This window comes from Halyomorpha halys, unplaced genomic scaffold (genome assembly GCF_000696795.3).
Source record: "Halyomorpha halys isolate HHAL.00 unplaced genomic scaffold, Hhal_1.1 Scaffold352.1, whole genome shotgun sequence".
Classification (NCBI taxonomy): domain Eukaryota; kingdom Metazoa; phylum Arthropoda; class Insecta; order Hemiptera; family Pentatomidae; genus Halyomorpha; species Halyomorpha halys.
The window spans coordinates 423193-447487 of NW_027111631.1; the positions used below are offsets into that span (position 1 = coordinate 423193).

General features: G+C 29.7%; 1 protein-coding gene across 1 annotated transcript; it reads right to left on the reverse strand.

Annotated features, from left to right (window-relative positions):
• Window positions 1-19889: 19889 nt before the first annotated feature.
• On the reverse strand, window positions 19890-22628 carry AsnRS-m (asparagine--tRNA ligase, mitochondrial). Its single transcript, XM_014422045.3, has one exon. The coding sequence runs from the start codon at window positions 22430-22432 to the stop codon at window positions 20969-20971; it is 1464 nt and encodes a 487-aa protein (XP_014277531.1). The 5' UTR covers window positions 22433-22628; the 3' UTR covers window positions 19890-20968.
• Window positions 22629-24295: the final 1667 nt, after the last annotated feature.

The window sequence follows — 24295 nt, forward strand, 5'->3', positions numbered from 1 at the left end:
AAAAAATGGCCACGGCTTACTTAAGCCGATGCTTAATTTCCTACCAGCCAAAACTGTCAAGTTTAGTCGTGAAGGACATTTACTTATTTTAGCATTGTTAAACCTATAAATTTCAATAGACAAATAAGAATTAGCTACTTTCTGGATGATATGCGTATTTATAAGGCTAAAAGATGGATTTTAAGTTTGAATGAACCGAGAGGTTTAGAAGAGCCCATCCCCGGACCGGCAGAAAGTGGGTTATAGATCATTTCCTCTACTGGATTAGGCGATGATCTTCCCTGTCTTTTGTGTGATAGATTGAGCTAGAACGAGAATAATGGAAATAATCTCAGCCTATTGATGAAGGAGATCAGCACTGACTCCATCACCAGGCGAATTTTATATATTTTCAGAATAGATTATATAAATAACTTAGAGGGGTTTTATTGATTACTATAGCAATTATTTATGAGACCAAATCCCGATAAATCCATTTTTGAAATTAGTTTTAGTTTCTGCATTAAAGTCCTGTCTGAGATGACCTCCATTCATGGTTCAAATAATTTTATTTCAAATATTCAAACATATATAAAAAAAAAAAAAAAAATAATGCGGTTCCTTGGTCTATGGAGGGCTATCTGCAGGACTAGAGTTGAGACTGAAGAGACTCATGAATTGCTTCGTAAGATTTATCTTAGGGTTCCCAAGGAGCTCTCAAGTCTTCCGCTGGTACACCGAGTTGAAGTGGCTCAATCCAAGCTCCCGAAGGCAATACCTCCTTGGTGTTTTCCTATTCCAAGTTCTTAAAATCAAAAACCTACCTATATCTTTGATCTCCTCACTCTTCGTTCATCCATCCAAACATTAAACACCAAATCCCAACCGATTGATTTATATAAGCCCACCTATAGAACCGCCTTCTTTAGCAAATCCTTCGTCATACGTGCAACCTCGTTCTGGAATTCTCTTCCCATCTCCATTCGCCAGTCCTCATCCATTCTTTCCTTTAAACACCTATTCCTCCACTTATTGTATAACCAAACCTCCCCATCATTGTAATAAAATAGGCATATATTGATTAACATTATAAACAGAAGTTAAGCCAATATCCCAATGTAATTCCATTTTACATACTGAAAACTTGTAAATGCTTGCCAGACAAAAATCTTAATGTATGAACAATGTATTTATTCTTAGAGGACACATGTCCTAGATTAAAATTATTTTTTCGTTTCATTTCATTCCAAATATTGTAATTTCAGGAGGAATTTCAAAACCTTATGACCAGATTAAAAAATCGAACTAATTATGGTTAGGAATTCACAGAACATCACTCCACGTTATCCTAATACGTTAACACTATTCCATAATATTTGCAGTCTACAGGTATTTCAATACAGATAAATGTAACTCTTGAGAATTAATGGGACAATAATTTAAATTTAATTAATTACAACTATTAATTTTTTACTTAATATTGGAAGTTATTCGTATAAATATCTTATTAACATTCATCTAAAAAGTCCACGCAGGATTTCACACTCACGTTCGTTCCACGTTCCATTTGCCGTGGAGTAACTGGAAGTGGAAGTGGGAGGCGAGGCGATTTAAATGTATTTTAATTAAACTACATATCCCCAAACAGCCAATAATAAATATTTAAAGGTATATATACATTATGTAGATCGATACTCTGTAGGTGGTAGAAAATGATAGTAATATTAATTTTAAATGCCAGTTAAATACTAAATTGCAAATTATGAGTAAAAATTACCGTTGCCTATTACTGAGCCTGAATTTTTGGTATTATTTACATTGCACGTCGAACATACACAGCATCATGTTAAAAAGATGAAGTATCTTTTTACTATTATTCCTGCCTGTGTTAAAAGTTAACAGCCCCCAGTAAATTCAGCAACCAGTCCTTCCTGCCCACTCCAATCCCCATGAGAGCGATTCAGGCCTCTGTTCAAGACAGTTGCCGCAAACGACACTCGAGCGCAGTCTTCTAACCATTTAATGTCCTTTTTTTATTGTACTGTCAGATGTTTATCGCCATAAACAGAAGTAGGTAGCTAAAATTCGAAGTTACAAGTTAATAATTATATCTTATTATTTTTGGATAAACAAGGTCTCATTATTGTCCGTACCAATTATTAAATTTTTGTAATGGTTATTTTTAAGTAGGTAAATGACATTACATATTGGAGAGCAAGAACGTTTCTGGCCGTTTCTAGCCCGATTTGGACCAATCTAGTGCCCAAGACGTAAACCATGATTTAACCCCTACGAAACAATCGTCTTTTGTAAATTCCTTGAAAGTACTTTAACTTTTACCTTGTAATAACCATATAATACTTTTGTATACGATTCCCTTCCTTACCATCCGTTACTCTTCCTTAATCGCCAGACCATTCAATTCCATAATACCTCAGTCAGAAACCTTGAAGTGATTTTTGATCAGAGCTTATCCTGGAATGACCATATTTTCCAAATTACCCGAAAATCCATAGCTATCCTTAGACAGTTCCAAAGACCCCATTAATTCACCTAGATACCTCATTTCCCCCACTACTACAGCCTCGTTTATGGCGGATTGTCAGGTAAGCTAGAAATGAGACTTGAGAGATTAATGAATTGTTTTATTATATGGAGATGGTCGGGGATGAGGTCAGGAAATAAACAAAACACTATTTATTCGTGTGACGTTTCGACCTGAATTTTAGTTCTTCATCAAGGAGTTAAGGCAGAAGTTCTTACTAGTCAGAACCTCTGCTTTAACTTTGAGTTTATTTGCTGACCACACCAAGTTTATGAAGATTAATTTCTTAAGAATGGTAGTTTTAAAGAAGGGAAGATAAAGAACTGTATTAGGATTCAAATTAAAGTTTGTTGTATGTAATATTAAGTAGTTTATAATAATATTCAGCTACTTTTTTTTTTTCATGGTCATTTCTATTTTACGGGGAAGTTATTCTAGAGATTATCAACCTATTCTAACCAGACTGGGAGGGTTGAGTTTTCATTCTGTGGGACCACAATGAAATAAAAATCAGTTTGTCCAGGTCTGAACTGACCCAGCAACAATGCAGTTATGAATTTGCTAAGGTGATGCCTCTGTTATTTAGCTACCTGTAAAACTTATGGAGTTATTGGGTAAAAACCTAAAAATATAAGATGGCCATTTTGAAAAGCCATGTTAGGCTAATGGTCTCCCAGAAAGTGGTAAACATTTTAAAATTGGGTTTTTCAAAGATTCTTACATAAGAATACATCAACCAAAACTAATACTAACTTACTTCTACACAAAATGTATGTTTTAATTTAAATAATTTGTACTGGCCTATTTCTCTTGAGTAATCCATTAACTTTTAGTTATCTTTGTTTTAAAATCCTCTGATTTATAACAATAAGCTGTCTTAATAGATTGATGTGTTTATTTAGAAATATTTTATAGTTTATCATTGACTCACCCTGATAATTGAAATTTTATTATGTCTAGTCTAGTCTAGACCCCTTAGAATATTTGCACTAAACCTTTGAGTGCCAATCATCTAGAATATAATGGTTTAGTAACTAAATAATAAAACAATGAAAATAGTTATATAAAAAATAAAAACAAAGTGTTGAAGTTTCAAGATTATTTTATACATATGTATCACCATACATCCTGCTTTAATGTTAAAAATTTAAGGAAGATTGATAGTTAAGACGGTGGAGAAATAATTTATGTTTCAATGTGATTGAGGAAGAGGTTTTATGGATATATATGGGTAGAGAATTTCAGAATGAGGTAGCAGGGATTATAAAAGATGTTTGAAGGAAACTGTTCAATGAGAAAGAATACATTAGTTTGTGGGTTGGAATCTCGTATTTAAGAGTGAAAAGAGGAATACAGAGTAAACAAATCAAAGTTATAGAGAAGCTTTTTAATTTTAAAGGCTCTAAAGAAATACAGAGCAAGGAAGAATTTCCAACTGAAAAGATAGTGAAGCCAATTTAAGTCAGCATATGAACTGGGGACATGAGAATGTCTAGGGATCCCGGAGATGAATCTAATAAAACAATTGAGCTGTTGATAGTTGACCGTAGATTAATATGTGGGGGTGTGGTCAGCAAATAAACTAAAATTTAAGGCAGAGGTTCTGACTAGTAAGAACCTTTGCCTTAACTCCCTGATGAAGACTTAAAATTCAGGTCGAAACGTCAACAAAAATAAATAGTTTTTATTTTTATTTTCTGACCTCACCCCTGACCATCTTCTCCACATGATAAAACAATTCATTAATCTCTTAAGTCACACTTGTAGCCTACCTGACAATCCGCCATAAACGAGACTGCAGGAATGCGGTAACGGTGGAAAATGAGGTAACTAGATGAATTACAGAGTCCTAGGAATCGTTTAAGGATAGCTATGGATTTTCAGGTAATTTATGAAATATGGTCATTCCAGAATAAGAGCTGATAAAAATCACTCCAATAAGGATAGCTATGGATTTTCAGGTAATTTATGAAATATGGTCATTCCAGAATAAATGCTGATAAAAATCACTCCAAGGTGTGGAATTGAATCAGCTGGCAATTAAGGAAGAGTAAGGGATGGTAAGGAAGGGAATCGTATACAAAAGTATTCTATAGTTATTAGAAGATAAAAGTTAAGGTAACTTCAAGAAATTAACATAAGACAATTGTTTCGTCGTAATCCAGAGATATCAAACTTGTATGACTCATTTTCAATATATGTTGCATAGTGTCAAACTCGAGTGAAAATATCAATAAGCTGAGATCACAAGATTAAAAAAATCCAAGATTAATCATATTTCACTGAATAATGTGATAACTCATTGAAAGAAATATCTCGGAAACTACTTAAAGTAAAGAGTTGCAGTAGTACTTTAGTTTTATTTTAGTATTTCAATAAAATGAATTCTCAGTGGTGTGCTTGTGAAATGATTCAGTACCTACCTTGCCCAGACATTTACTGTTTCTATTGTTTAGATCAGGAAAAAAATTTAGTTATTTTCTAACAGGACTTGTTATTTGAAAATAAAATTCTCACTATTATCAAAAATTCTCCAAAATATAATGTACAGAAACAAAACACAATAAGAAACTTTTAATGAGTAACCTTTTTACATCTGGTTATTAGAAACTCAATAAAAAAGAAAAAATTAAAAACCTTACACTGTTAATGGGTTTCTAGGCATACACCGAAATGTACAGCACTACACTCACACTGGACATCTACATAGTGTGAAAATAAGTTTCCTTTAAAATCTAAGGTGCAATTTAATACTTTAAATTTTACTAATTTTCATGATTAAGCCAGCCTATGTACAGGGTGCCCAACATGGATTGTCGTTGAATCTCATGAAGACAAAAATAATTACAAACTCACATATCATCAAAGTGAAAACAGCCCTTCCAAAAATAAGCATAGTAGATGAAATCACATATCTAGGGCAAAGGATTTCTTTTAAAGATAGGTAATCAACAAAGATTCAAACAAGAACAGCTATGGATTGGAGAAATATTGAAGCTTACGAATGATAATGAAGAACAAAAAAATCAGCCAGCCTTTAAAAACATTGGCTTTCAATAACTTTATATTTCCTTTGATGTCTTATGGATGCCAAACATGGTCCCTCAACAAGCGCAATGAGAAAAAGATTCAAACATGCCAAAGAGAAATGGAGAGGAGCATGCAGAATAAGAATAAGCATAAGAAGAAGTCAAAAGCTCAGTAGCCTATCAATAGGGAAATATACCGGAGTCACGGATGTAATCAGGCACGTCAAGAAGCTGAAATGGCAATAAGCTGAGCATCTAATGAGGAAGAACGACGAAAACTGGGCCAAGAGGCTAACAGAGTGTATCCCCTTGGATCTGAAAAGGAACTGAGGCAGACGAAGAAGAAGATGGGTAGAAGAGATAAAGAAGGTAGAAAGAACACTGTGGTCACGAAAAGCCAAGGACAGAAAATACTGAAAGATGAAGAAAAGCAAACTCTCAGTGCACCAAAGTAATGATAGTACCCATTAAAGACTTTATTACTCCTTAAAAAAGGGAAGGTCCATATACGTGTATAATGAAGAAAAAGTAGATGTAAATATAAATGTAAATAATGCTATTATAAATGTATATATGTAATATAAATAAAGATTATTAATATTATATATTAAGCTAATACCAACAGCTTAGGATTCATTGGCTACACACCTAAAAATATACAACAGCCGTGATCAAAACTCTGCTATATAAGGTGCCATAAAACCCCAAGGGAGTGCTAAATGTTTTACTATTGTCTTTCTCAAATAGTTTTAAATTAAAATCCATTGAAATAAATTAGATTACAATTACTTTTAAGTTAACTTTCTGTTTTATTTTGGCTACAAGCAAAAATTACAAAGTAGCCATCACTAGTACCACACATTACCAAACGAAATAGTAACATAATATTACCATCTAACATTAATTTATTATAATAAATGTAATAATACTAATCATTAGTTTAAATACCTGCTATTTTAGATGACTATAAATCACAGCGACACAACTGAAAACAAAATAAAAATACATTACTCAAAAGTTTCATAAAATCTATTTATTTATTCCTTATCATCTGTCTATTCTTCATTATTAATTTTTTTTTATGCCCAATACTGTAATGTATACCAAACAACCATTAAAATTATTTTCAAATAATTTTTGTTCACTATTAAGTTTAATTTGTGGTCTTAAATTAATATTAGAATATTTAAGAAGTGAATTTTGGGGCATATGAACAAGTTCAGTTTGTATGAAAGAATTCAAGCATGAAAATATTCTTAATTCTTAATATAATTAATTTTCAATTTTGTTATTTTTTGAAAAGAGGTTATGCAGAAAAAGTCAATATGCAATTATTATAAATCAATCAGAATAATTTTTTTAATTACTCAATGTGCAATTATTTAATTCTGACACATTTGATCATTTAATTCTGATATATTTCTTTTTTTTTTATACATTTTCTCATACACAGAGAAATATTGAATTTTTGTGACATTATTGAGTTTAATTCTTAGTATGAAATCTTCAATAACTATCCTAAAGACCAATAAAATCATTAAAAGAGACCTCTGTTTAATTTATAAGACATCAATGAAGATGGACTGAATATTTTGGTATTTTTAAGTTCCATAACATTAATTATTGCTTTACTTAATCCTTTTTTAAAATTTCTATTTTTTTCGATGAATGGAATATGGTCCGGGTGCGGTAAAAAAAAAACTCAAATAGTAGATAATTATACTATTTTATTGAGCCAACGGTGCGCCCCACGTTGCAGGGCTTCGTCAGGGCTAAAAAAGATACAAACACATAGTTACAAAAGGAAAAAAAGAGAAAAAAAAAAACATAAGTGTAAAATAACAGGGGTATAAAATGTTATAAAAGTAAGATATAATAAGAAAAATTAAAGGTTGTAAATAGTAAATGAAAAGGGTAATAGTAACAGATAGATTATTATTATTATTATTATTATATTATTTTCTTTAATATTTCTTATCTTATCTATCAGTTACTATTACCCTTTTCATTTACTATTTACAACCTTTAATTTTTCTTATTATATCTTACTTTTTTACATTTTATACCCCTGTTATTTTACACTTATGTTTTTTTTTTTTCTCTTTTTTTCCTTTTCTAACTATGTGTTTGTATCTTTTTTAGCCCTGACGAAGCCCTGCAACGTGGGGCGAAACGTTGGCTCAATAAAATAGTATAATTATCTACTATTTGAGTTTTTTTTTACCGCATACGGACCATATTCCATTCATCTATACACACGGTCAATCAATAATCTTCCATTCTATTTTTTTCCTTCATTCCTTTTTTATTGCTTTCAATTTAACCTAGATATCATAATTGGTTTAAATAAACAATCTAGATAAGCCTAGATTCATGAAAATAATTGTGTTCATTTATTAATTGCAGTAATGGTGAGGATTCATCAATTTAACAAGGTATAAGCTAGAATAAATATTCATAGCATAAATCAGCAAAAATGTCAGCAAAAAAACAAAACTTGTTTCTATAATTTAATAGGTGCAAAATTTGATGGATTCCTTAAAATGTGACATGATGTAATGTGTTTATCAAATGAAACAGGTAAGAATTTTTTCTTTTTTAATATTCTTACTGGCCTTCTTCAACAGGAATATAAGGTCAAAAATAATAAGAAAATGTAATAATGTATCATGTAACTTACTCATGGTTCCTCCAAGATATTAGTTGTTTCATTCTTGAAAGTCACTATCTGCCAACCCAGCAGATTTCGGAACGAAAGAAACCGAATGTCCACAGCAGAAACTAAGAAAATTTACTTGAAACAAAACATTGCTTTTTAAGTTAAAGTAGTTTAAATAAATACACTGAGCGACACCCCGAACCGCACCAGACCTCATAATATAAACTAAGCCAGTAAAATTTGTATTTAGATATGCGATAAAAAAAGAAAAATCAATACCACTGCACTGCTCCTATCGATATTAAAATCTAAATAATATTATTTTAATACAAAAATTACATCAATATTCACACTTGATTAATAATAAATCAAAATACATGTGAATTTTTCTTTTCATCAGTCTTTTAAGAAGATTATAAATAAATATTTATATTACTCATAATTATTTTGATATTTTTTCAAATTTTCATAAATTTTGATATTTGTTTGCAATTCCATACAACACAAGCGATAAGTGAAGTTTGTTACCCAGGTATCCCAAAAAGTCATCAGTCCAAAGTCAAAAGATGGTTTTATTAGAACTTCAGGGCATCTCTACAGTTTTTTTTTAGTAAATAATTTTTCAAATTTCCAAAAACACTAAGGAGAAGTAAAGAACTATATTTATTAAAGTTTTTTTTTTTTTATTTATTTATTTAATGTAATTTACAAGTGTACAAAATGATATAATAAGTAAATATGTTGTATATTTCATATACACTTAAAAATCTTGGGAAGGAACCATCCGTCAGTGGTACTTCAAACATTAATTTAAATTAGAAGGTCCCGTGGCCATCTTCTTTTCAGATGCCTCGGAGGATTATCAGGGATTGTTAATGATAAAAGATTAAGAATTAATGGGTTAGGATGGTAAAGGAGTTTGGAATGAAGAGAAGCATATCTGTTTTGGGCCAATTCTGCAACGAATGGGGTGTTAAGGTCTTTGTGAATGAATTTATTTGTAACGTAATAAGGAGCATCAAGGATTTTACATAGGATTTTGGATTTTAAGGATTGAATGCGGGAGGAATTTGATGGTTTGGTGGATCCCCAGAGCTCAATTCCATATGTCCAAATTGGTCTGATTATCTTAGTGTATACTAATTTTTTGTAGTGAATGGGAAGTTTAGAGCGTTTGTCAAGTAAGTGTTGTAGTAATCGGAATCTATGAGCAGTTTCTTGTCGTTTCAGTCTTGTGTGTGGATTCCAAGTAAGTCTCTTGTCAAGATGGAGTCCTAAGTATCGAATCTGTTCAACAGGCGTTAGTGGAGTTAATAAAGTTTAAAGTTGCAAATGTAATAAGCATAGGAACTTATTTTTTCTATTTAAAAAGTAGACAGAAGTAAGGTTTAAAGGTTCAACCTAGAAAAAAAAAATGTTGTTCATAACTGAAGTTCAAAAACATCCAACTTTTTTGTCGTATAAGATAGTTAAATTATGGGTTTAATTTTAAAACAAAAACTGTTGAAACAGAAAATATTGAATCATAATAATACATTGTTTAAAAGATACCACATTTTTTGAAAAAAATATGTTACCAAAGTAAATAATTTTAAGTGATTTTTCACATATAAAATTTTGATTTCTGCTTATAACTGATGAAAATATGACAGGCCCTATTTTGTATAAGCCAGTTTATACATACAGCTGGGGTATTTTATTTGGCTGGTTTAAGTTTTCTAAATTGGATTAAAGGCTGATTTCATATTTAAATCGTTAGCTTAACTTCTATCATCTTTATCAGCTGGGAAAATAGTAAGTCTAAAGGAAAATATAAGGGAAAATTGACATCAGAAGTTCTCCATCTTACAGATGTAGAGGTTTTCAGTGCTGACAGCAACTTTAAAGTGAAAAAAAAAGAAACATTTCTTGCTTAAGAAACTATAATGTAGCAAATAACTATTGATTTACCCTTATATTTAAATAGTTTTATATTAGAAATAAAAATTAGACTACAAAATCACAGCCAATCAGAAATAATGCAATCTCACATTACTTCTAGGATGAATCCTATTTTCAATTTAAATTATTTTGCTGATTTATTATTTTTCCAGTCTGAAAAATAGTGATCAATATAGTTACAGTTAGTTCAATTTAAATTAATAGAGGTTTCATTTTAAAAAATAACATTCTTACTTATTTTAATACACTCAACCGAATTTATTTCATTTTGACTTTAACCTAGAGCTAGTAAAAACCATCAGTGACAGACATGCCAATATATGTGAAAAAGGATCACAACCATTTGTGTTCATCTAGTCCTTAACTTTCTGCAAATTATTCAATATTCACACACTTGCTTCCTTTATCCAGATTATCTTTTCCTCCAATTCCATGTCCAACTGAGAAGGAAATTGAATCTCACCATCAGCATATACAATAATAAGACTGAATCGAGCTATTTGCCAGCTGTGAAAGAGTAATAGATAACTTTAATAACATAAGAGCTAACATACCAGAATCCATAATCATATTCCAGTACACAACTCCATTATTAAACACATCATCACAATATTGATGTGTTTATAAATGGTTTTACAGGATTGTAACTAAGTCTTTTCTTGGTCTACTAAATAGCTTTCACCCAAAAATTAATTTAAACTGACAGTATCTTCTGAACTAACTGATCCCTAAAATCGAAACATCTCTAATATATCTAATCAACTTGATTTCTTTTTGCACCTTAATATAAGACACTGACCATAACTGTAAAAACCAATGTCAGGTTAAATAGAAAAGCAAACTTTTAGATAAAAATTGCATATGAAACCCACAATCACAATAATAGAAACTCTTATTCATTTTTTCTTTTTTGCACAACCCCTTCCTGGTCATTTCTGACATATAGGGGAGGGAGGAAGGAGTTACCTAGAGGTAACCAACCTATTCTAACCACAGTGAGGGGTCAAGTTTTTCATTTCGTAGGACCACCACAAGGTCCTAACTCTTATTCATTTGTCATTTAATATAATTAATAGGGGAGATAATATAATATAAATAGGGAGTAGAGTAATTAAGTGAGTAAGACACTGGTGCTTCTTATCTTCCAGGCCTAAGTTCAACTCCCACTACAGCGGGTATTTTCTGGTAGATTATTATTTTGATTATATATATTTTCATATACACGAATATCTAAAATAACTATGAGTATATACATATAGTCACCCCTCATGTAAAAAAAAAAAGTATTTCAAATATTCCCTTTGATCTGCTTTAATGTCATAACTAGCCCAGATTTGATCTTGATGATTGTCAAAAACATCAATCACTTCTTTCTTTGATTTCCCTATTCGGACTACAGACCTGGTGATTTTTGACGAGAGAAATAGTGAATAGTCTGAAGAGATGTGAATCCTTAAGAAATAACGATCAACCTTTTTGTGATATACATCATCTCATTACTAACCATAATAGTTCCACTAAGAGAAGAAAAAAAAGGTCAAATAAACTTTGTATGATACTCAACTTGATAATAAATATTTTATACTGTAAAATATTTAATAAATTATTGAAAGAAATAATGATTTCTTCTAAAAATATTACAAAACTGAAGAATTTAAAACATAACATCAGAAACTTCAATAATTTACAAAAATAATTCAAATTGAATATACAAATTTACCACATTTTGAGTAATTTACCTTCAGTACAAAAGCAGGTATTCAGTTGAATATTGTTTCTACATCCCAGGATGTAAATGTTGTTTCTTAAACCAAAAAAGATTATTGGAAGAAGATAGTTGACCCTACGAAGTAGATTGTAGGAAGATAGTCCGGGTGGCAGTCAATAAAGGTACCAAAATAATAGAAAAACGTTACAGGGCTTTCAGACAGCAGATCAGTACAAGAGTGACTGACTCTTGTACTGACCCACAGAATGAAAGCCCTGCAATGTGGGGCGAAACGTTGGCTAACAATAAATATTTTTTTCTACTATTTTGGTACTTTTATTGACCGTCAACCGGACTATCTTCCTAGTGTCAAAAAAACATTATGTAAATAGTATCGTGTGATACACTACTCCACTTTTTTTTTACTCAGTTTCTTCCAAAAGTAATTTTAGAGATTCTAACATAACTGTGATCATAAAACTACTTATTTAGTTTTAATTTTTCATAAAATGGTAAATGTGATCATTTTTTTTATTTTAATGATTACATTAAAGCAAATATAAAATTTAACATAGAAAATGGTTAACTTATCCTATATGCAGTAACTTTTAACTTTTTGGTAAGATCCTGTGTTTTTCCTAGGCAGAACAGAGTACTTGTTTCAGGTGATTTAGTAAGTGGTACAATTTCAAAACAGTATTTTACCTAAATTCAGTAACCTATCATCAATATATTCATTCTTTTTATCAGAAAATACTATTATTTTTTTCAACAGTTATGACTATACCTAGTGAATATAACAGAAGATAAATCAAGAAAATTAATTCATTAAAAAAAAATTGGAAATTTATTGTCTTTACTTTTTTTAGCATAAATTTATTTAGAAAGAATGAGTTAAAATGTAAATCCTGAAATTTTGGAATTCAGAACTAAACCATCCTGAATAAGAATAGAAAGTTTGTTTATTTACACCAATGCATATAAAATGTATGAATCTGTATTGCAATATAATTATGTATAGTAATAACAAGATAATTTTGTACAATAAAACAACAATTATTGAATTTCCCTTTCAAATGGATCAAAATCATTGATAGCATCAGTTAAGTTATTTACCAAATAGTTCCATAAAATAAACACTTTCTTACCACTGAGATTGTAATTCTAAGTATATTTAGTAGAGTTAAATTAATAATATCATTACAATTTAGTCTAAAACTATAATATTAGGAGCAGGGCAGTGGACTAACAGAAGCTATAAGAAAAAAAAATGGTGGCCCTCAGCAATGTAGAATTGGCTCCAAATTTTGGCTCCAAGAATAATGCTGCCACGATTTAATAATCCCTAATTTAACACATTACTTCAATTCAAATGTTAATACAAACTCAATTATGAAGAAAAAACTACATTAGAAATAATTTTCACATCATAAAAAGACATTATTAGGGATTATTCTAAGAAAAAAAATTATGTACCTACCTTATATTACTGAAATTTTAAGCATGAAATTAATTTTAAACTCGCTAATAAAAAATTAATAAATAAAAGATTTTAAATAAGTGAATTAATTTAAACATTTATTAATATGTAATTACTATAGTTTTCAAAATTATCAGGATTATTACCTATTTTCATTATATTTATTTTTATTCTATGAAAAATTAATGAAATGAATTATTATTAAGGATATAAAAAAAAATTGAATTGCAAATTTTGAAAATTTAAGATTTCGTACGAATTGGATTTATTTTTAATTATATGATTATTGCAGTTCATAATACTATTCCAAGAGAGCGATCAAGTTGATTGATATTGAGACACAATTTCATAAGTTATAGGCAGTTAAGGTAATATTAATATGTAATATATTCTTTGTACTGTCGCTTATTGGTCGACCGTATGACGTAAACTGAGGAACCAATTATAAATATCCTAAAATTAGCTTTAAATTTTTATTTCAGATCAATTGATCACGATTTTTTAGAAAATCTTTGTACCTATAATAGCTTAGTTCATATTTGCAATCCAAGGGACCCTTTATACCCAGCTGTACATATAGCATACCCCACTATATGTACGTATCATTTACCAATTTAAATTTTCAGGAGGGTGCGAAAAAAAAAGAAGGTATTTCGAACGATCTAAATCACGAAACATTGATATTTTAGATTTACTCCATACCACTAAAGGATCTTAATGTTTTAAAAGGAAGACATAAATAGTCGAATTTTTTATCTCAACCAGTTAGTGGAAGCTCTTATTGAATTAGGCACTTCCCTGAAAACAACGGAAGGTTTAATATAATTGAGCAAGCATATCTAATGTAAATAATAGACGTAATTTCTGTTCTTTAATTTTATTAGAAATCACTATGTTAATTGTTGTTATGAATTAATTAACTCATTCTTATATTGGTACATTAAAATTAAATTTTAATGATTGTTTAAAAATTCGGCCGATTTCGCTAAAGAGAAATATTTAACATTATTTCATACTGTTAGTTATACATATACTATATACACCTTTATTTAATTAAAATAAAATAAAATAAAAACGCATCGTAATCATTTTGAACTGTAGACTTATATTTATGGTAATCGTTTGTAGGCAGCATCGTTATTTTGATCATTTTAATTTGTGACAAATATTTTTTAACAAAAAATTAAAATAAAAAAAACTAGACCCGAATAATATACTTTAAAATAAAATAATACTTATTCTATTTCAAGGCGATTAATATAATTTTTATTATTATTTTTTTTATATATATATTCTTGTTACTCACTTTTTTTTTCTATTTAAAATTGGTAGTCCTGCATTGACAATAACATTTTACCAGAAATGTTTTTTGGAGGTAATCCTCATTTATTAAATTAATAATTGAGGGGTCCATGGGAACAACAATTTTAGTTCACTTTTTGTGAAAATTGATGTTTTAATGGTGTATTGTGGGGAATAAGATTTTCAGTCTTTCTTTATTATATTTCAGGTAATCTTTGTTTATTATATTTTTGTATGTTTTGACCATGAAAATAATTTTTTTTTTACTTAACTAATTGACAGTTACATATGTATAAATGATAGACCATATTTTTCAATATATGAAGGAATCAGGGGTCCGGTCAAAAGGAACAAAAAATTGTTAACAACTATTTATTTGTCATTTAAACAGCTGTTAACTATTTTTTGTTTGTTTTACCACATCCTCAACCATCTCCTCCATATAATTGACAGTTAATTTTTGTGATATTAACAGTGCATCTCCTACAATTTTTAATGGTTTAATAGAAATATATATGTATATATAGTTGACCGTAAAGTTTTAAATATAAGAAGATGGTCAGGGTTGCAGTCAAAAAAAGAACAAATAGTTTAAAACTATTTTAATGTCCGACGTTTGGTTCAACGTTTCGTTGAATGAACCAGCCATTCAACCATTCGCTTTGAACCCCCCTGATGAAGCCCTGCGAAGTTGGTCGAAACATCCGACATTAAAACAGTCTTAAACTATTTGTTCTTTTTTTGACTGCAACCCTGACCATCTTCTTATGTTTAAAAGAAATGTTTAATCAACTGAAACATTAAACTTCAATTTTCACTGTTTAGTTTTTTTGTGACTTAAATTATTCTTCCTGTGAAAATTCATATAGTATTAAATAATCCATGGCTTTAACTTAATCATACTGTTGCTTTTCCATTCAGACTATCACTGACATTAATCATGATTCAACATCTCATATGCAAGTGTTAAAAAAAAAAATACCAATTTAAATTTAAAGTGCCATAATGGTTTATGAAAGGAATATGGTCCGGGTGCGGTCAAAAAAACTCAAATAGTAGAATATACTATTTTATTGAGCCAACGTTTCGCCCCACGTTGCAGGGCTTCGTCAGGGCTATTTTGACGGCAGTCAAAACAAAAAATTAAACAAAAGAAGATTTTGTTTTGACTGCCGTCAAAATAGCCCTTCTGAAGCCCCGCAACGTGGGGCAAAACGTTGGCTCAATAAAATAGTATATTCTACTATTTGAGTTTTTTTGACCGCACCCGGACCATATTCCTTTCATCTTTACATACGGTCAATCAATAATCTTCCATAATGGTTTATGTTTGAACACTCCTTTAATAAACATAGTTTTTACCTTATCATTCAGCGATGTATGAGAGTTGTTTGTAGAAAATTAAAAAAAATATATGATAAATATAAATATAAACTTATTTTCTTTTATTATAGGTTATAATGATCATATATTTTTTGTTATTTTTAAAAGTTTTGTCCTCCACATCATTCATTCCCAAATTTAAAAAAAACAAAACAGATTTTTGTTGGTGAATAAAGTAAAATAGTTTAAATTAATAAAATTATGTATTTTATTGATCTCCAATGATGTGAAATAAAGATTAGTTTAATTCCTCTAATCATAAGCACTCAAAAAAGAAATCGCATACAAACACGGTCTCTGATTATGGTACCTAATTATCATTATTAGAAAAAGTCTGATATTAATATTACAAAACATTTATGAGCTAATTCATAATAAATAAAATGTATTCACAAAAACACATTCTTTGATCATTAGAACTTCATATTAATAAAAGAATTTTGCTCTTATTAATATTCATATCTACAAACAGCCCTTATACATAGAATGTATACATTATTTTTTTTTCGTAATCTCATCTTGAAGTTTATTGACTGCATTCATTTGGCACATGAAAAATATGATAAGTATTTATAATTTGCTCAATTTTTTGCAAATTACTATTTATAACTTACAATAAAGTTTTAGTATTTTAGGGGAGGAAATATTTTAAATAATAAATAGATATTAAAACTTATAAATACTTCTTTATACTATTCTTAGAAGATGTTTTCACAAGAATTTTGATTTATTATTAATCAACTATAAATATTGACATTTTTACATTATATAACATATTATTATTTGGATTTTTATATTTATAGGTGCAGTGCAAGTCTTGTGTGGTTTCGGATGTGTTGCTCAATGAATTTAATTGAAATATTTAAAAGTGTAGTTTACGTTCTTAGTTCAAGTAAATTTTCTTAGTTTCTGCTGTAGAAATTTGGTTTCTTCAGTTTCAATTTCTGCTAGGTTTAAAGACCTTTGCGCACAGTGAACTTCAAGAAAGAAGGCAACTGACATCTTGAAGAAGTCAGGAGTAAGTTTCGTATCACATTATTTTATTTTATTATTATGTCTATATTCCTTTTGAAGATAAACAAGAATATTTTTAAAAAATTGTAAAATGATTCATTCAATAAATATATTACTTACCTCACCTCACATTTTATGAAGCCCATCTAATTTTACTTCTATTAAATCACGGTAATCAGTTTTTCTAGCAATTATATCGATTTTTTAGATTTACTGGTCGAATATATTGTAATAGTTCATTTTGTTGTTTCAACTATACCAAATATTATAACTATATATTATAATATTTATTATAAGAAAATTATATCTTAATTCTTTAAAACCAATAATAGTATCAAAGTTAAAAAGTAAAATAATAATGATGAGAGATAGTTGACTGTGGATAAATTATAAGATGGTTGGGAGGTGCAGTCAAAATATAGCACAAATAAGTTGGAATAACTTATTTAATAGTGCCAACATTTTGGCCAGAATTTCTAGACTTCATCAGGGCTAAGAAAAAAGAACAAGATAACAACCAATGAATACAAAAAATAAAATATAAACAGAATGACATAATGTAAATAATTGTACAGACTGAAATTGATAAAATTAAAGTGACGAAAGAAGTGGAATTACCTATAGGTACATTTCATCTTCCACTTCTTGCATCACTATAATTTAATTAAATTCATTCTGTACAATTATTTACTTTATGTCATTCTGTTCATATTTTATTTTGTGTATTCATTAGTTGTTATCTTGTTCTTTGTTCTTAGCCCTGATGAAGGCTAGAAATTCTTGCCGAAATGTTGGCACTATTAAATAAGTTATTCCAACTTATTTGTGTTATATTTTGACCGCACCTCCCAACCATCTTCTCCTCATATAAAGAAAAATAATAAACACAAATAAGAAATGAATAGAGGAAAATTAATAAACAAAATAACAGGGGTATTATAAAGCCCCATAATGTAAACCAATAAGTTTATACTTAACATTATGGAGCTTTAAAGCATGAAAATACTTTATCTTTTTTGATGACATGAATCAAATGTCAGACTCTATTATTGATTTTTACTAATCTTCAGTATAATTAATAGATATTTTTTAGTACATAATAGACCTTTATAACCCAAAAAATAACTAATTTTGATTTATTATTTAATTAAGAATCTGCAATTTTGAATGAACATAATACAGTTCAGTAAAATTTTTTAAAATGTTTTATCATTTTGTAACAATTTTATAATTAATAAATAGTTAGCACTACAACATTGCTAGTTTAAAACCTTTTATTTAAAGAATTTGTAATCTTTATAATTGAACTCGGTTCCACACATTTTCTTTTCAAAAAAGAACATAAAGAACATAAATCTCAAAATTTCAACTTAATTTCATTGAAATTGTAACTATCCATATATATCTAAAATTTAATTTTTAAATATTATAAAATTTATCCTAAGCTATAAAACAAACTTATTGAGGAACAATAAATGATTTTAAATCAATTTCAACTATTTTTTGATATATATAGTAGTAAAAATGAAGAAAAAAAAATTAATTATGAAAGATAGATAAATAATAGAGAAGAAGAGATTTTATAAAGATTTTTAGTAATTATTAATTTTTTTTCAGATGTGTTGCTTTGGACCATGGATACCTGAACTAACTGGTATTTAAACTATTTATTAATATTATTACATTAATTTCAATATATTGAATTCCAATATTGATATTATTAGGGTACAATTGTCTGTTATTTTTTTGAGATGTCATTTTTGCTTATTGATTTTTCAAACTTAGTGTATAATCTTCCTCCTTCTTTTGGATATTACGGAGGAATATATCACCTCGATGAAGATGTTAAGTGCCTCTTTAAGATGTTCGCCTTTCCCTTCTCTTCCCTTTTAGTTCCCAGAGCATTTCTATACTTAAGGGCTTCTGATGTCTGTTAAAGAGTCAATTTAACCCAATGCTATCCGATTTAGGATACTCCAGGGATTTTCCTTGGACTCTTCAACGATAAATTTATCCCTTATTCCAAACTCTGAGCTTCTGAAACTCAGAGAACTATCCAAGAGAAGAAAGTCTTTTCTAATTTGACTCAAGCCTTATTTCACTTATATAGAATTAGAATAATGATAAAAGGTCTATGCTAACACAAAAAAGGTTTTTTGCATCAGGCTGGGAGTTCTTGAGATTAGCGTGTTCAAACTAATAAATTCTTAAATTATGAATAAGAGTACAGACAGACAAAAAGATAAGGGGTTTCCATGGAAACTTACACATAATGTGATATAGGTATAACTGAGTTATTAAAAACAATATTTCTTTAAATAACTTTTTCTTTTTTTTTTTTAACCACTTAGAACAAGTATTTTTTTTAAACCATGCCTTTATCAGATACCTCCAGCATAAAAAAACCACCTTCAAGAATTTTAGCTTCATAGGAATTGTCATGGTAAGATTAAAACTATGTACCTACAGAAGCTCCTCATTCACGGTTCTGTTCCGACTAATCAGATTGTGATGATATATAACCTAAATTTAGGAATTTTTTTTTCTGTGGCTGTTTTTTTCATTTTTCTACTTTAGATATTAACTCATGAATTTACTTTTATTTTGAACTTAAAATTTAAGAAATTTTAACTATCCAAATATTTAGGTAAATATGAACACTTATTCAAAAATGCATAAAATAAAAAAGTTGAATTATTAAGTGCACTTTTTCTGAAAAATATAGGAGAACTGCTAAAATGGGGTGTACTAAATATACAATTGATTCAATTTCTAATTTATGGATATAACAAACAGTAATTTTTGAAAGGAAAAATTGAAGACAGGTAAAATATTATAAGTAAACTTGGTCAAAGCTAAAAATATTTATTACAGAAAATTTACATTCATAAAAAACTTTTTGGTAACAGTCTAAGAAATATTTACAAAGTGGTACTAGCTAGTTCACAAGTCCCACTCCAGCATATGAATTGAGCATGTGTTTCTTAATATACGAGATAAAAGTAGAGTAGTAGGTTTACTATTCAAAGTAGGAAAAATTCTTATCACATTCTCTAATTCATGTTATTTAACTTTCGCCACAGAATCTATTAAGATTGATTTATTAGGCTCAACAACACACAAGATGGATTCATACATCATTATTACAAATTTTAATGCCTGGTATTAGAGAAAAACTAATATACATTAAATGACAACATAATAGAAAAAACTGATTGTTAAAACCATAAATCCTGATTTTATGACGGGGATTGAACACCAATAAAATTTTCAAACCAAACTGAAATATGGATTACAAAACAACGTGAAAAAAGTGAAAACACTTAGTGATTAGATTCACTTCTTAATGAAGTATTCCTATAGTTATAAACAGTACAATCCAGTTTGACATATTAACTTTATTCTATCATAAAACAAAATGTAAAAAACAAATTGATGTATATTTAATAAAACACAGACATAGTGAGGATATCAATAAATCTTGTGTGTTGTTGAGCCTAATAAATCTATCTTAATATAATCTGTGGCGAGAATTAAATAACATGAAGTAGGGAACATTGCGGGAACTTTTTCCAGCTCTTACTGGTTGACTACAAGCAAACCAGGTGAATAACTCCTGATAAGGGATGTGACATTGATCTACTGTTATCTACAATGATAAAATTGCTGACCATTGTTATCCCTTATAACCCCTAGCACCATAAATTAATTTGTATTTATGCAAAAAATGCAAACTGAAAAAAGAACCCTTGGAGTTATGTTTATCTCTTGAGTGAGTGTAATTCGACAACTGTGAACTAATTAAAGCAGTAATGATAATAATGTAGGTTATAACCCAAAATAATAGACTATTGCGTATAAATATAAATAAGTCCACTCACCATGTGGAGCAACACTTGTGGACTATTACTTACCAGGCTATAGAAAATTACATTTTACAATTATGTGGCCATCTTGGAAATGGAATCGCATCCTTTATATTATTAACATTTAAAAGGACTTGTAAATACCTTTCAAAACCCAGTCCAAAACCGCCTGTTTGTACATTACCATATTGTCTTAAATCGAGATACCACTGAAGCTTTTCAAGTAATTTATTTTTAATAAGTTCAGATTTAAGTTTATTGTAATCATCTTCTCTGAGGCTTCCTCCACACAACTCTCCAACTGTAGAACAAAGCAAATCAAAAGCAGCCACAGTATTCTCAGCTCCAGGAATCTTTTTCATATAGAATGGTTTCAAGGAACTAGGCCAGTCAACAACAAAAATAGGTTTGTAAGAGTTCATTTTTACAAGAAAAAGTTCTTGTTCTTTGGTAAAGGAATCATTCAATGAAAAAGGAGTTTTGAATTTATCTAAATTGTTAGATATGACTTGTGCAGCTTCTTTATAAGACATGACAGTAAATTTTGAAGCCATAACATTCTCCAATTGTTGTAGTTCTGTATCTTCTGATTCAGAAAATAATTTCCTACACATATAAACATCCTCTGCTGAATTATTTAAAATAAATGAGGTCATATGTTTTATGAGCTCCTCAGTGACAGATGTTATGTCTTCTATTGAAGAAGTAAATGAACATTCAGCTTCAGCCATGTAAAATTCTGAGAGATGTAAACGAGATTTTGAGTTTTCTGCCCTAAATGTTGGTCCAAATGTGTAAACATCACCCATGGCACGAGCTGCGGCTTCTAAATGCAATTGTCCAGATACCGTTAAATAAACCTTGTCATTAAAAAATATTTCTTCTTTCGGTAAATTAGAACTTCCCATACTCTTCAAAACCTCTTCATTTCCGGGTATAACATTAAAAACCTCTCCAGCACCTTCACAATCATTCGAAGTCAAAATTGGAGTATGAATATTCAAGTAGCCCTTTTTCATGAAGTAATCATGCAAAGATAGATTTGCTTGATGTCTCACACGAACCAAAGAGGAGAATCTATTAGTCCTAAAACGTAAATGCAAATGCTGACGAACATATTCATTAGTATAAGCTTTTTTTGGTCTGAAGGGGAATTTTTCAACATCACAGTTACCAATAACTTCAAAGCTTTTAGCAACTAACTCTAATTTATTGTTAGGATTTAAACCTAATGTACCTGAGGCGACTACTGAAGACCCATATGAAGCATTTATGGGCAGATCAGATTTATTTACAACAATTTGCAACGAATTGTTGGAAGAACCATCATTAACATCTAAGAAAACTAAGTTTTTCAATTTCCTGATGTTTCTAATCCAGCCTTTTACAGTTCTAACGCCATTATCGCCACCTTTTATTTCACTTATCCTATAAGAAATAAGTCTTGTTTGATAGCAGTGGATGGATAAAAATTTAAAACACCTTTCATAATTGTTTAAAAATGTTAAATATCTTGTAGGTGTCATTTGACAATCATAACCTGATTTGAAACCTTCTTCTAAACTATAACAAAGTTCAAAGAGGATCACGTAACAATTATAATGTTGAAATACATAATTTGACAATTACCATCTTCTGCTATTCAAGTTAAACATAGAATGTATTTGAGACGATTTTCACTGTTGTATCTTAGTCTTAGTTTTTCCGGTTCTTACTGCCCAGCAGTAGATGATGCGTCGAAATCGTTGGGTGTGTGAATTTTCTCTACTCTGGATAATACGTCAATCACAATAATGCTATTCATTGTTCAGTGTTACAGTATCTAACTTTTAGTTGAAGTATTTATGCAAGCGATGGTCAGATATTTTCCCCCTAGATTTAGGGCCACTTGCTCTCTGTTGCAGATAGAATATTTCTTTTATGATTTACTGAATTTTTCAGAAAAGTAACTGAGGGCTACCATTTATTTTCTTCTGCTGCTCTTGTACAGGGATATCTGATGTGACTTCGGCATTTGACATTTCATAGTAAGGATTTAGATGAATAAGTTCAACTGCCAAGGTGGATTTTTCTTAGTTACTTCAAAAGTGTTTAAGTTTTCCTCTTTCTATGAAATAGAGAATAAGTTTTTTCTTTTTCTTTCCAATACATGCAGCAAAAACATAGTCAACAGAAACTTTCTACCCCCATCCACTAGCTAAGCTAACATAGATTCTTGTTAGGTGGATATTTTAAATTTGTTATATTCACTTATCATTTATGTTCAAGAGGTGGTATACCGGTCGGGGTAAGATGATATAAGTTTAACTCCAATACCTCAAAAATATATTTGAGGAAATTGATGTCAACATCTTTTTTTGTCTAGACGCTTGAGAATTTCTCGAAGATAAGCTTCAAACTTTATGTAGAATTTTCTACAAGAAGTGTAGGTCACAGATTTGGTGAAAACTTCGTCCTGTATTTTTTCCTAGTCCTAATTCATTCAATTGTACTTAATGTGTCCAACAGGTGTAATATTTTCAGATTTCTCGGGATCTGTTTGGCAATCGGGATATGGTGATAAACTAGAGTTTAGAGTCTAGATAGATCTAGATCTAATTTTGAAAATATCGTTTTCCATTTACGTAATTCCATTGTAAAATCTCGTAAGTTAAGGATACTATACTGGTCAGATTCTTAATTTTTTTTTTCCTTTTTTGTATATTATTAGAGGTAAGCATCAGCATTTAGCAGTCACTGATCGATGCTAGGTTTTATAGCGACATCGCTATATGCTGGTTTATACTGTAACTACTACAGCCACCAAAACCGTTACGATCTGACTTAACGAACCTAACAGCCCCAATTTGAACTACTACAGTCATCTCAAAGGCATCGCATATTGGTTGTATTGTTTCTTGTAAATAATACAACTTGTGTAAGCCATTTATTATGTTGCTAAATGTATTATTTGAATCAATAAAGACTACAATAGATTCATCTGATCCACTAAAAGCTAAGGTCATACACATGGCATAAAATAGCCCCAGAGAGATAAACTAGCACAACTTGATAAACCAAAGTATGAATCTCCCTTACAGAGAACCTCCTCCTAAGGAGGCAGTGAGTAAGAATATACATTGTAGATTAACATATTCTGTATGCTTTTTCTGAAAAAGGATATTGGACTTCACACTGCTGAATCACTCCTCCTTCCTATTGTAAGTACCTGCATGTAGCTACATTCCCCTTTACGAATGTAAGCTAGTCCCCTACACAGTGAAGTTGCCTTATTACAAGAACCTGTGACCAGTTCCCTACACAGTGATGTTTCCTTCCTACATGAACCTGAGGCTAGTTCCCGTAAGACTTGTTATACTGTTCATCTCCAATAAGCTGGTTCCCTTCAG